Source organism: Trifolium pratense, linkage group LG4, assembly GCF_020283565.1.
Source record: "Trifolium pratense cultivar HEN17-A07 linkage group LG4, ARS_RC_1.1, whole genome shotgun sequence".
NCBI lineage: Eukaryota > Viridiplantae > Streptophyta > Magnoliopsida > Fabales > Fabaceae > Trifolium > Trifolium pratense.
This window is the reverse complement of record NC_060062.1, coordinates 38,202,244-38,216,085: the sequence shown is the minus strand read 5'-3', so window position 1 is coordinate 38,216,085 and position 13,842 is coordinate 38,202,244. Positions and strand designations below refer to the sequence as shown.

Below are 13,842 nucleotides of genomic sequence, written 5' to 3'. Positions count from 1 at the left end.
GGAAAGGTTAACTGAGGCTGCTAGAATAGATCACGTCACGCTATAATAATTTGGTGTGGTGGGGACTGGTGGAGAAATGTGATTTGACTTTCTTATTTTTATAAATTGGAGTAAAATATTCTGTAATACTAATACTAGTATTTTAAGTGATTGGATCATGTCCTTCACTCTTCTCTCTATCTCTTTTAATCTTCTTTATTTTTTTTGGGTACGTTTGATTCGTAAAATAATAAGAACTGAACAGAATAGTACAGTACAGGACAAAACAAGATAATACATGATAGGACAAACTTGTACCGGAAAGATATAAGACGATAATAATTTTATATTCGAAAATAAAATGGATATTTTCGTATTTTTTATAGTTGTACTGTGGATAAAAAGTTGTCCCGTGGTTTAGTGAGGGACAAAAAATCTTGTTTTTGTCCTGTCCCTTATTACCTAATTTGTCCAGTCCAATAACCAATTTCAAATCAATCAGAGTACAACAAAAGTTGTCCTGTCCAGTCCCCTGTTTTTTAGCAAATCAAACGCACCCTTAATCTCACTCTTTCATTATTATTTTAAAATTTTTTATTGAAGAGAGAGATTGAAATTATGAGAGAGATAGAGAGGATTGAGAGAGATGGAGAGGAGAGTGAAAGAGATGATCCAAATCCGTATTTTAATTCGAGAAATATTTTTGTCATCATCCTATCGGTTACTCGTGTGCCCTACACGTTTTCTATTTTATCCTTCCGTTATTTAAGTAACAGATGTTATAAGAATGAGAAATTTTGAGCGAAAACACCTTACGTTACTTAAGTAGCGGATTAGTTCTTTACTTAAGTAGCGGACGTTGTAAAATGAGAAATTTTGAGCGAAACACCCTATATAAAAAAATCAAGATTTTTACTAGTTCTCTACTTTACGTTATAAAAATGTGAAACTTGAGAAAGAAAAAAAATATCCCCTAACATATTTTTATAACGTCCCGCTACTTAAGTAGCGGATTTTTGGAGAAAAAAAACACCTTCCTACCATGAAATTTTTAAGATCGTAAACGTATAATCCGCTACTTAAGTAACAGACAGGGGTATTTTGATAATTTCGTAGGACGAGCCTCGGAATCAGTAGGGTGGCAAAAGTAAATCTCTTTTAATTCAATGAAGAGGAATTGAGCCTAGGCATGACGCAGTCCAAGAAGCCCAAATGGTTGGAGAACTATTTTTTTTCACCCTCTGATTCCTAGGGAAAGGGGGCCCTAGTAGTCCAGAGTTCGGGGCAAGTTTTAACATCAAGTGGTTCCAATCTCCTCCCAAATGCAGTTGCGAGAGATGGAATCGTGGTCATCCATACCAAGTTCAACATCAATCACCACTGAATCAACTAACATTTGGTAATGGTTGGAGAACTTTGTATGCAACCAAAGGGTCTAGAAGAAAAAAATTATCTCTTCACATCCTTTATGTTTCTTTTCTACCCCGTGCGTTTTCATTTTTGCTCTTAGATATAGCAGAGATACACCGAAAAATTATAAAGAGTATACACATAATAAATGTATTATTGTTTGAAAATAGAAGCGAGCGATCAACCGAACTGAATCAAGGTTCTATTTCAAAGAAACACTAAAAACGAAATTTATGGAGATATTATTCGTTCTAACATTTTTTTGACTGAAAACCCGTCTAAACCGAACCAATTACATTCCTAACAATCACTATCAGAAACTCACACACATAGCTGTGAAATCTCGAATTCAAAGTCAAATAAAATCGTTTCATTGAAAATATTGAACTAAGATTTTCTCGAATAATTCTTTCTTTATTAAATAACTTCTACGATATTGAAAGTTCGCACTCCGAGTAAGTAATCAAGTATCTTTTAATAAAATTAGAAACGCTGTTGGACGTTTATTAATGGTTCTATCTAATTCATGAAATTTTTCCTTATACCCCAACATTTATATATTCACCACTACAAACCAATTTTTTTCCAATTTTACCCCCTTTATCTTTTGAATTCATCTCACCAAAATATTTTTGGTATGCAATTTTTTTTTTTTTTATATTGAATAAACTCTCAAAAAACTTGAGTTAATTTTTCCGGTAATCAAAAGTGTAAACCGAAACACTTTAAGTGTGTTTGGATGGAGAATTCTAGAAATTCAAGAGATTTTAAATACTAGGCAATTCAATTGAATTCTTGATTTTCAAATTCCATTGTTTGGATAAAGTGGTGAAATTTCATCAATTGTAAAATTCTTTATTTAAGTAATCAAAAGTGTTTTCCGGTAATTATATCAATTACATAACTAAGAGTCTAAGACCATTAACTCCGGAACACTTTGACAATGTTTTCCGGTAATGCACTCACCCATGGCTAAACTGAACAATTTTTTAAACATAAAATCCAGAACTGATTCATGGTAAAGAGTAGAGAACTAAGAATTTTTTGGATTGAATAGTTTCTTTTTATTGATTTGTTTGATTTCCACCGATTTATGATTTGAATAGCATCATGTGCCAAAGAATTTTCTGGATAAAGTTGCTTACAGGACATTGAAGCTTCTCAGAATTTCCACCTATTTGTTTTTCAAGGTGTGTAATACACTAATACGAATACTAATATAGTAGCATTTGATTTTCAGATTATGTTATGGAATTCTTTATGGAAATTGTTTCAATTGTTGTCACTTAGATGACTTGTTGAGCAAGTAACTCGTTCTGTTTCTTATATTGTTATATAAATGAAATTCAGATAGTTAATTTAATTAGTCATCATTCTATTGTTATATAAATAAATGACTTGTAGAGCAAATATTTCTTTTATTAGTCAATTTGATTTGATAAGTACTAAGATAGTTAATTTAGTCATCAAATATAAATGCTTGAAATGAGGAGTAAACTAAAAAGAATTTGACATTTTTATTGATCAATGAAATTACTAATCAGCATGCTAAACTAAATATAAATAGGAACAAATTAAGTGATCTTAACTGTTGATCAGAACAGGTAGAAGGCCAGCTGGAAGTCCGTTGAGCAGGTGGTAGGCAGCAATCCGAGCAGATGGTCCACGGAGGGGGGGGTTGTACCTGCAGGTGCTCCGATGCCAAAGTCAGACAAGGAATAGAGAGCAAAAGAGATACTAGAGAGAAGTTAGAGAGAGAGAGTAATTGTGATAATGAATAGTGTTCTACCTTGCTCTCCCATAAGGGAGAGTATTTATAGCCCCCAGCTCTGGGCCAAAGGTCCTCTTAATGGGCTGGACTAGCCAAGGCCCATTAAGAGGGACTGCCAAGATATTACCCTTAGATAGTGGGTAGAGTAGTAATTTTACCCTATCTTGGTGGAGAGGTTGTGCCATGCTGACATGGAGGTGGTTGGGCAAGCCATGTGGACTTTGTGAAGGTCTAGGTGGACTAGCATTAGTCTAGTCCAGAACATTAAGCATGGAAAAGCACGTTGGAGATTCATTATTCCAACTAATTTATAAACTAAAGAATATCAGATTTTTTTTATAAAGTTTGAGTCACTTGTAGAATTCCATACTCATCATTCTTCAAAGAGGAAATATTCTTGTCCCATTTTTTTTTAATTGTTGCGAGTGGTTTGTGACCTCGATCTTAGGATTAATGATTCTTTCATGGAAATGGAAAAAGGAGGAAAGCTAAAACAAGTAGATATAAAATGTTTGACTCAAAAATAAAAAGCAGAAAAAATGTTACCAAACTTAATTTGTTAAAAAAAGCAGGTTCTAAAACTTATTTTGACTCAATTTTTAGTAAAAAAAAAAAAACTTGTTTTGACTCAATTTTTCTTTTGAGAAAGTAAATTTGAATATGAGCCCCTATTTTTGCAGAAAATATATTTTTCCTTTTATTTGTTTATCTTATACTTTGTTATTGTTTTGAAGAAATATAAATTGGGTATTTATTAATTTGATGTGTCAATGAGAATGTAGGCAAATTTATGAGCATATGTCTTCCACTTGGATTCTACAAAAAAAATTAGAATATACTTTTTTAAATATAGTTATAAAAAATATTGAAGGTTAATAGGGTGAGAGTTAACATGAGAGAAACAGATGAAAAGATAGGGGAGGCCTAGTTGAGTGGAGGTTTTGTGATCTTATGCATTGTGTTGAGTATTGCCTTGAAATTGCGAAAATCAAAAAATCACATAAGCAGTGCAGGGATTGCGCGCGGTGTGTAATCCTGTTGGCGCGGGACACATTAACACGACGTGTGACCAGTTGGCCAGTGGCATTGGCGCGGCGCGCGCCCATCTCATGTGTGATGTGTAGAATGTGTTTTGAGTGGGTTGGATTTTCTGCCAGCTGCGCGAGGCGCATGAACGACTATGCGCGGCGCGCGCGTAATGCTTATTTAAAGGGATGCACATTTTCTGATTTGGTAATAAGGGGGTTTTAGGGTTTTTTGAAGCCAACATACAAGCTATGGTTTATAAAGAATTCTCTTGGGCAAACACTAGTGCTTTCATAAAATCATGGATATGGAGAAGCTCTAGGATTATAGGATAATAGGGTTATCGTTATGATTATGTTAGAAACTGGTATAATAAAATTAAAAATATCGTTGAATAATGAATCTTTTTTAATGTGAATTACAAGAAACACAACTAGAGTCTAGAAAACAGAGAAGAGTGAAGAAAAAATTGAAACAGAAGTCCTGTGTTTCAAGAAAGAAAGGAAAATGGAAATGGAAGTTACAACTTTTTTTTCACAATACATTAATTATTAAATAACTTGGAATAGGTACATACATTCTTAGTATGTAATATTGTCATAGCATAAATGTTAACGTTCTTCCAAACATTGACTAACCAAATTATACTTTAGGAAATTATTGAACATATGGATGTATAGCCACCAAAAGGTGCAAATGTTCACCATAGATATTCTAGGTATAGCTACAAGAAAGAACAATGAACATGTTTGAAATTAAATCTTTTCGATACATATAAGCATGGTACTATGGTAGGTAGTTCCGTATGCAAAAAACTGCTTTAGTTTGAAGCTAAGAAAATTATGTGGTTTATCGGAAACGATTCATTTATGCACTGCAATCTGGAATCAGAAATCATGTTCCAATATGCTGGATCTACTTTGAAATGTTTCAAAGAAATCAGCAATTTTCTTGCTTGATTCAGGCCCATCGTGGGGGGTGGGGGTCAATGTCGAATTAATCAACAATTATTTATGCAGGACCTCCTTGGTTGGCAGCAAAAGTTGTCAATCATTTGGAAAATGTAGTTAGTATGTTCATAACTGAAATTTAACTATACCATAGTGGAAACAAAACCACTTTCATATGCTTTCAAGCCAATTGAGAGACAACTATGATGGCTTGAAAGCTAACCAATTGGCTATTTCTAAAATCAGGACAACTATGAGGTTTGTGAGACCATCTCCTCAAAGACTTGCCAAGTTGAAAGAGTATGTTGGATATGCGGGTATAAAAAAAATCTTTGTCTTGATGTTGCTACTAGATGTAACTCAACCTACCTAATGTTGGAGTTGGCTGAACCTTTCCAAGTTACTTTTAATAAGCCTGACATTAAATGCACTGGTTATCTCAAGTCACTTTTGATAAACTTGACATTGCTACTATGATATATTTTTATCTGTTACACTTGATTAAAAGATATTTGATTTTTTTTTTTTTTTGACAAAGATATTTGATTAAATTTTAAACTCAAAATATTTTGAAAAATAAAATTATTGTAGCTCAAAATATATTTATATATAACAGGACAATTAAAATTAATTCAGCTACAAAGTATATATTTTTTTTCAGCCCAATTTGGTTTTTTATAATTTTAATAGACAATTTTTTTTTTAAACCAAAAGAGGTGGAGATAAAGCGCACTCCACCCGAAAATATATTAAGCAAGCAAACTGAAAAACCAAATTACATCAAGGGACCAAACCAAAACTCCATTAACAAGAGCATAATCTAAAACAAGGCATACCTAACTTGTTTTTATCAAAACAGTCCCTAATAAATAAAGGAGCTTCTTGCCAATATGCTATCGAAATTAAAGTAAGACCATGGTTAGCCATAAGATCAGCCACTTGATTCTCTTCTCTAAAGATGTGAGTGACAATGAAATTCATGGATTTTGCAAAGTGAAGAACAATTTTAATAGACAATTTTTTAGAAATTTTCTCATCCCACCCACTCACTTTCTCCCCTACCCTCCAAAAAATTCGGAAAACGTTTTCCGAATTTTTTAGTGTAAATTTTACACTAAAAAACTGTTCGGAACATATTTTCCGGATTTTTTTGGGTGCGCTAGGGGGTAGGGGAGAAATGTTGAGGTGGGTTGAGAAATTTTCAATTTTTTATGAGTAAAATATGAAAAAAAAAGTCCAAATTGACCCATTTTTTTAAGAGGCCCAACCCGTTCCAACCCAAACCATAACCCGCCCTAATTGACTGATCCGAGATCGACCCAAATGAAACCCATTTTTAGTCAAATTCGTGCCTTTATATGGCAACTCGGTTTCGTCTAACATTGATAATTTGGGCCCCAACCCGCCCATAACTGCCCGATGTTCACCCCTAACAACGAAAATTTCTCAACCCACCACAACATTTCTCCCCTACCCCTAGTGCACAAAAAAAAAAATCAGAAAATACTTCCGAACTGTTTTTTAGTGTAAAATTTACACTATGAAAAATTGGGAAAACGTTTTCGGAATTTTTTTGGGGTAGGGGAGAAAGTGAAAATTTCCCTAACAACAATTGCTAAGAGAATCCGTAGTGTGGTTATTTTCACCACTGTAGAAAAGGTATCCACAAAGTCTATGCCGGATTGTTAGGTTTACGCTTTGACTACCAACCTTGCTGCTTTATAGCGATCAAGACTCCCATCAGCCATGGCAAGTTGGAAATTTTACAGCTTGATGATTAAATTCTGGCTGAACAGTAGAGGAAATTTGCAAGACATAATCTCTATAGGAAGAGGAAAGTTTAGCATAACTGATTATTAATTTTGAATAAGATATATGTGACCTTCTGTGTGTAATCTTGCAAATATGAGGGTGGTTTATGTATGTTCTAGGCTTCCTCTGTGATTCATTTCCTTAAACCCTTTTCCTGTTGAATCATACCTACCAACGAAATCAGTATTGGTGTTTGCTTTTGGAGATTAGGATATTTAATGTTGCTGGTAGCATCATGTTCTGTTTTGGCATCATTGATATGGTTAGTACTAGTAGAGTTCATAATGTGAACCACTTGCACACACGTGGATCATGGTGGTGGTATGGTATCAATCTTTTCTTAAATTACTAACATATATAGTTTATCAGATTATATACTATTTCTGGGGTAATCGCTTTGTTGTAGACTTAACGGTGGACGAAGCCCTCAAATTGACTTTGTTTGTGCGAGGGGCCATATTGCCACCATGGACCTCCATCCTGTAATTCGAAGGCTTAAACTTCGCTTATCTCGTATTACTTTTACACCAATTATTTTGTATTTGAAAAATTCATCTAATATTTAATAATTGTATTAATAGGATTGGATGACATTTAATTTAATTTATATATATTTAGTGCTAGTCAGTTGTGTACAATGTGACAAATTATTGACATTTAAGTCTAGTATGTGATGTTTTCTATACTTGAGAGTGTTTTAAAATGAAATTTTTCCTGTGATTTTGTAACTGTTATAACTGTCTCATGGAATACAGTGTATACTCCCATTGATGAAGTTGGTCTTGGCATTAGGTCTCTGTCTAAGCTTAACCAAGATTCTAATCTAAAACTGTTTTATGGGATCTTATTAATTCTGATAATCATTGATTGGTCTGAGTTTCTCAGAAGTAGGGTGCTGAGAGGCAACAAATTTATTGGTTATCACATATTTTCTTCATTATGGAGTGGATTAAAATCTTAAGCTCAGCAGTTTCTTGATAATACAAGCTGGTTACTTGGCAATGGTTCTCAGATTAAGTTTTGGACTCATAACTGGAGTGTCCTCCTTGTTTGGAGGCTTTTACACAACAAATTGCCTACTGATGAGAACTTATCTGCTAGAGGTTGTCATTTACCTTCAGTTTGTACCTTGTGTAGTAAGTAATCCGATTCAACCCCTCATCTTTCCCTAAGTTGTCCTTTCTCTTTAGCTCTTTGGAACTGGTTAGCTTCTATTATACATCATAACATTGACCTTTCCTCAGTTTTGTCTATTCTCTTAGCATTTGTGGTTAGAGTCAGCAGTGTGGTCTAGTGATTATTTCTGCAGTAATCAGTATTTTCAACACCATTTGGTTTCCGAGAAACGATAAGAGAGGTTCAATAACATTGTGCCTAATCTGAACTCTTCATTATCTAAATTTAATGCTTTTGTTTCTCTTTCTGGCAATCAAACTAGACTAGCCTCGAGAATTATGATTTCTGAGCTTGTCATTTTTATTTTTTTTTGACTATCTGAGTTTGTCATTTTTATTTTTGAAAACCTTCAAAGTTGTCATTGATCATCCTAAGGCTCCTAAAATCTTGGAAGATATTTGGCACCCTCCTCCTTGTTGGCGCAGCTGAAGCTTTCACACAAAATCACTTAGGCCTGCACAAGCTGGCTCAGGCTGGCAAGAACACACGCGCGCGCTGCACAGTCTCTAGGCCTTGCCTATGAGCACAAAATGCAGGATCTACTGTTCTTGCAGCAACAATGGTGTTTGAATGAAAAGAATGAAAAGCATTGAATGATTGAAAGGATTGAAGAAGAAGATGATGATTAGGGAAAAGAGAGATCAATTTTATTCATCCACATAGGGGAAAAGAGTTGATTACTCACACTAATTGAGTCAAACACTTATATACTAGAGCACCACAATGATTGGTGATTCTCTTAGGCCCTAACAAACTAATAACAAACTAACCAACTCTAACAACCTATGACAAACAAACTCTAACCGACTCTAGTTAGTTATTCTAACAAATTCACTAACTAACTTGCCACATAAGCAATTAGTTACTACACTTTCTCTTAATTGCTTGCACACCAAGCAATCTCATCACAATATGAATTAACCACTAGAATCAACTTAGGTTCAACACTCCTTTGCATTGAGTTAAGTGCAATACTGACGGCTCAACCTTGGGAAACCGTAGGCAAGCTGCTTGTGCAGGGATCTTCATAAATAGCAAGGGTGAAAACATTGGCTATTTTGCCATGGCAAATGCACTTTATGCATAGATCCTAGGAATTATTATTGCTATGAAGGTTGTTAAAATTGCGATTTAAAACGTAAAAACTATAGAGATTTTATGTTTTTAGGTCAAAAATAAATCCAAATAGATGTAATCAGAATTGGACCGGTCATCGAACCGGTGAGCTTATCGGTTCAAGGTTCAATTGGTTGGACCGGGGTTCAACCGGATCGGACCGTTTTTAATTAAATATATATTTTAATTATTACATAAATAAAAATATATAAATAATTACTCAATATTACATAGTTTCACACATTAAAAAGATAAAATGTCATAACGTCGATATAAAATAAAAACTTTAGTGCATTAGAAATAAATTTTTTAATTCAAACCAAATTAAAAATTATATAATAAACTACGTTCTAAAAAATATTCATTGACTATTAAAATTAGATGCAAAATATCAAAACTATTAACAAAAAGAAAGAAGCAAAATATCAAAAGGGAAATAAAAACATAAAAAAGTGAGGCTAAAAAAAATATTTTAACAAAAGTTCGTTTTGAGAGGTAGCTTCACTATGGCCTCGTTTGGCTCTACTTTACTTCTACTCTTTTTTTTCTTCTCCTTAAAAGTAGTAAACAAGTAAAAAATTGTGTTTGACGTCCGTTTGGCCTAGCTTTTTTTGAGCTTATGCAAATAGCTTATGCAATATAAATTAAGTTTTATGTTATTTTATAAGTTCACACTAGTGAAAATTGTAATTTTATAAGCTATTTTATCATAAACTACCTTGACAAACTTATAATAATATATAAAAATTGCATAAGTTATTTGCATAAACTATAAATAAGAGGAAAAAAAGTCAGGTCAAACGATAATTTACTATAAAGGAGCAACTGGAACTGTACTTTTGGGAGATGCTATACATTGGTGCTATCCAGGAGTTGTTGATTCTCATTTTGTGGTATGATAATATAAATAAAGGATATTTTGTGGATATATGTATTTTTTTTTTGTACAATGGATATATGTATTCTTAAACAAATTATTTCCTAACTATGACCTTTTCCCTAAATTTTTAATACAACAATAAATAATTCCTTCATGCCATTTTTAATATTATGTTATAAATATTGGCAATAAATAATTAAACAGAATTATGCAAAATTAAGTTTTAAAGATAAAATTAACTATATTTATGTTATCATTTCTATTTTGTAAATGTTAAATTGCTAACCCAAAATTGATGCTTCTGGTGCATTGCAGGTAGTTAAATAAGGAAAATAGATTAAACTGGTTGTTAAAAAAAAAGTTTAAATTTCATTTTGCTATAATAGAAAAAGGTTATTTTTTTGACAGAAGAAAAAGATTTTTTTTTTGACAAAAATAAAAGATATTCATTCATTCAAATCGATAGAGTACAAATTCAATACGGCTAAAAATGAAAAGGAAGAATCTGCGAACAAGCTCACAACATCCAAGTTAATAGCATAAAATGACATACTCATGCCTACAAATAATGTGATAAAATCTAAATAACCGGAATACCTATGTCTTCGAATCTGCATCGATGACCAGCTTAATCACTATGTGAATCAGTAGTTGACTGAAGTTGATCTGTAGATTCAATCAAATGAACACCGCAACAAGAGGAGATAACAAACAAACACCGCACCAAGACGGGATATCAAACAGCATCGCATCGCACTGAGATGACAAAATCACACAAAAAAAAGCACAAAAGAAAAATCTAATCTATGTGAAAATCACTTATTTAAATTAAAAAAAAAAAAAAGACGCGAAGGGGTAATTTTAGGGCAAAAATACATAAAACCACCCCTTCTCGTCAGAGAAAGATGAAAACTCGATGAGAAAATATTAGGGCCGGCCGGTGGAGATGGAGCTAAACAAGAGCAGTTTATTATTAATATTATTTGAAAAATTAGTTTATTTGTTTTGGAGAATTCCACTTTATGAAATTTGAAATTTGAAAAATTATCTTTTTAGTTAGATTATTCTTTTTCCAAAAACCAATGAGTAGAAAAACTTTAATTTTATTTTAATTAAAAAATATATTATAACACTCAACCATACAAATGACGAGAAAAAACACAAAATTGCAAAAAAATTGCAGTAGAACAACAAAATCACCAAAATAACACAATATTTCAAATACAAACTTTGAAGTAATATTTCCAAATAATTAGAAAATTTTCAAGATAAAAAATATATATTATAAACAAACTCTAAATTGTCCTCTCATATTAATTTTTTTATTTCCTTGCAATTCAATTTCTTATGATCAATACATCTCAAATATCTTGTACAGTTAAATATAATAGTACCAAATTTTTCCGAATGTAGTGTTAATGTTCCTTAAGCATCCACAATGAAGCTCTCCAAATTTGAGTATTTAACTGGATCTCACGTGTACACATCACTCATTTATTATTTTTAATAATAGTACTTAATAAGTATTCAATCCCTCCAACTCAGCACCTCTTAAAAAGTTCTAAATCGGTCACACTAATAACTCTATATCTCATCAATAATACTACATCTTTATAAGTAGGTCCCACAAAATTATATTATAATGAGGAGAGAGATGATACCTATTTGAGAAGCAGTACCTATTAGGTACTCAATTAGTTTTGCTCCAATGGTAGTACCTAATAAGTACCTATATAAGTACATAGGTACTACCATTGGAGATGGTCTTAAAAGCTATATTATTAATTATCTCGTGAGTTTAGTTTAACTCAGTTGATAATTAAGAACATCGTATTATATATGCAGGGGTCATGGTTCAAATTCCAGACATTCTGTTAATCAGTTTGGTCCCTAAAAAAATGTCTGAATAGAACCAAACTGATTAACGGATATGTCTTTAAGGGACCTATTCGGACATTTTATTTCTTTAAAGGACCTATTCAGACCTTTTTTTCTTTAAGGGACCAATGTGAAACCAAAAATATCTTTAAGGGACTATTTTACTAATTAAGCCAAAAAGAAATTATAGTATTAGTTTATATAATATTATTCTTTAGTTGTTCAATAAGTTTCCATGTCTTACTTATTGTGTAGACTTCTTCATTTTTTTATATATCTAGTAAATTTTTAAATATACTATATTACTATCGTTAACATTTTTTATTAGATTAATTAATAATTACATTGATTAAATGAATGAATGTTTGTGTCAATGCATAGTTTATTTTAAATTCTAAAAATTTATTTCCTTTGGGCTTTGCCTCTATTGTATAAAAAAAAATATTATCTTTATTTAATTAAAATTTGTTTGATTAAGTTTTAAAAAAGATTCTTGTCTCTTAATAATGTGAATGGCCACCTCCACAAGCCAATAGATTTTTTGAAACATCAACTTCCACCTCTAGGCTTTGTATATAAATAGAGGGTTGCATGTTAAATTATTACATTGCAAACACAAACAAAAACACCAACAACAAAAAAAAAAAGGAAAAGAGAAAATAATATGGCTTTCACTGACAAGCAAGAGAGTTTAGTGAATAGCTCTTATGAATCATTCAAACAAAACCTTTCTGGAAATAGTATTTTCTTCTATACTTTGTAAGTTTTTCCCTTTCTATGATTATTGTTAATTAAGAAGATATAGTGTAAATTAACTAAGAAGAATATGTTTGGTTGGTTTAATTTGATTAAAATAGTATATTAGAGAAAGCACCTGCAGCAAAGGAATTGTTCTCTTTTCTTAAGGGGTCAGCTGGAGTACAAGATAGCCCTCAACTCCAGGGCCATGCTGAAAAGGTTTTTGGATTGGTGAGTTCAATCCCATATCAATTAATTTGCTTTACTTATTCTTCATTCAATGTCAATGATTCTCTACGCTTGATGCGTTAATTAGTTTAATGGTAAGAACTTAACATTGTAACCTCAAAATATTGATTGTTGCTAATGTCCTTATTCAATCCTAATTAGGAAAACTTCAGAAGCTAATGTAGCCAAATAAGCTCCTTCCATCCTAACATTTTGTATAGCAGATATAAATGAATATTTTTCTTATTCCTAATATAAAATCACATTCTAGTATATTTTTTTAATAGTTTATGTTAGCATGGTTATTGATCTTGAGATATTTATATTTTTTGAATTATAGGTACGCGATGCAGCTGGTCAACTCCGAGCAACAGGAACAGTTGTGTTGGGAGATGCTTCGTTGGGTGCTATTCACGTTCAAAAAGGAGTTGTTGATCCTCATTTTGTGGTATGATAATATGATAAAATATTTTTGTTGATGAAATTTCTTAATTTTTTTATTTAATTGTCACTTTTTCCCTAATTTAACAATAAATAATTAACGGGAATTATGCAAAATAAGTATTTTCTACTATTTATGTTAACATGTTTGCTAAACCAAAATTAATGTTTTGGTGTTTTAATTGTAGGTGGTTAAAGAAGCTTTGCTACAAACTATAAAGAAAGCAGTAGGGGACAAATGGAGCGCAGAGCTGAGCACTGCTTGGGAAGTAGCTTATGATGCATTGGCAACTGCAATTAAGAAAGCATATTAAGGAGTTAAACTTGGGATGATCTATTTTAATGAATAAACTTAATGAATAAAATATGTAATAATGTACTAAAACTTGTTAAACAAATTCCTATAATAAATGCAGTTAAAAATAATTATGTCATAA

General features: G+C 32.1%; 1 protein-coding gene across 1 annotated transcript; it reads left to right on the top strand.

The window, feature by feature from the left end:
- Nucleotides 1-12,602: 12,602 nt before the first annotated feature.
- Nucleotides 12,603-13,842, top strand: LOC123882181 (leghemoglobin 1-like). The gene is made up of 4 exons (XM_045930990.1): nt 12,603-12,757; nt 12,856-12,967; nt 13,305-13,412; nt 13,594-13,842. The coding sequence occupies exons 1-4, from the start codon at nt 12,663-12,665 to the stop codon at nt 13,717-13,719; spliced, it is 441 nt and encodes a 146-aa protein (XP_045786946.1). The 5' UTR covers nt 12,603-12,662; the 3' UTR covers nt 13,720-13,842.

Excerpts from the sequence above, each read along its gene's own strand:
- LOC123882181 (XM_045930990.1), top strand. The coding sequence starts at position 12,663 with ATGGCTTTCACTGACAAGCAAGAGAGTTTAGTGAATAGCTCTTATGAA. Across the intron at positions 12,758-12,855 it reads AGTATTTTCTTCTATACTTT|TATATTAGAGAAAGCACCTG; the intron begins GTAAGTTTTTCC and ends TGATTAAAATAG. Across the intron at positions 12,968-13,304 it reads CTGAAAAGGTTTTTGGATTG|GTACGCGATGCAGCTGGTCA; the intron begins GTGAGTTCAATC and ends TTTGAATTATAG.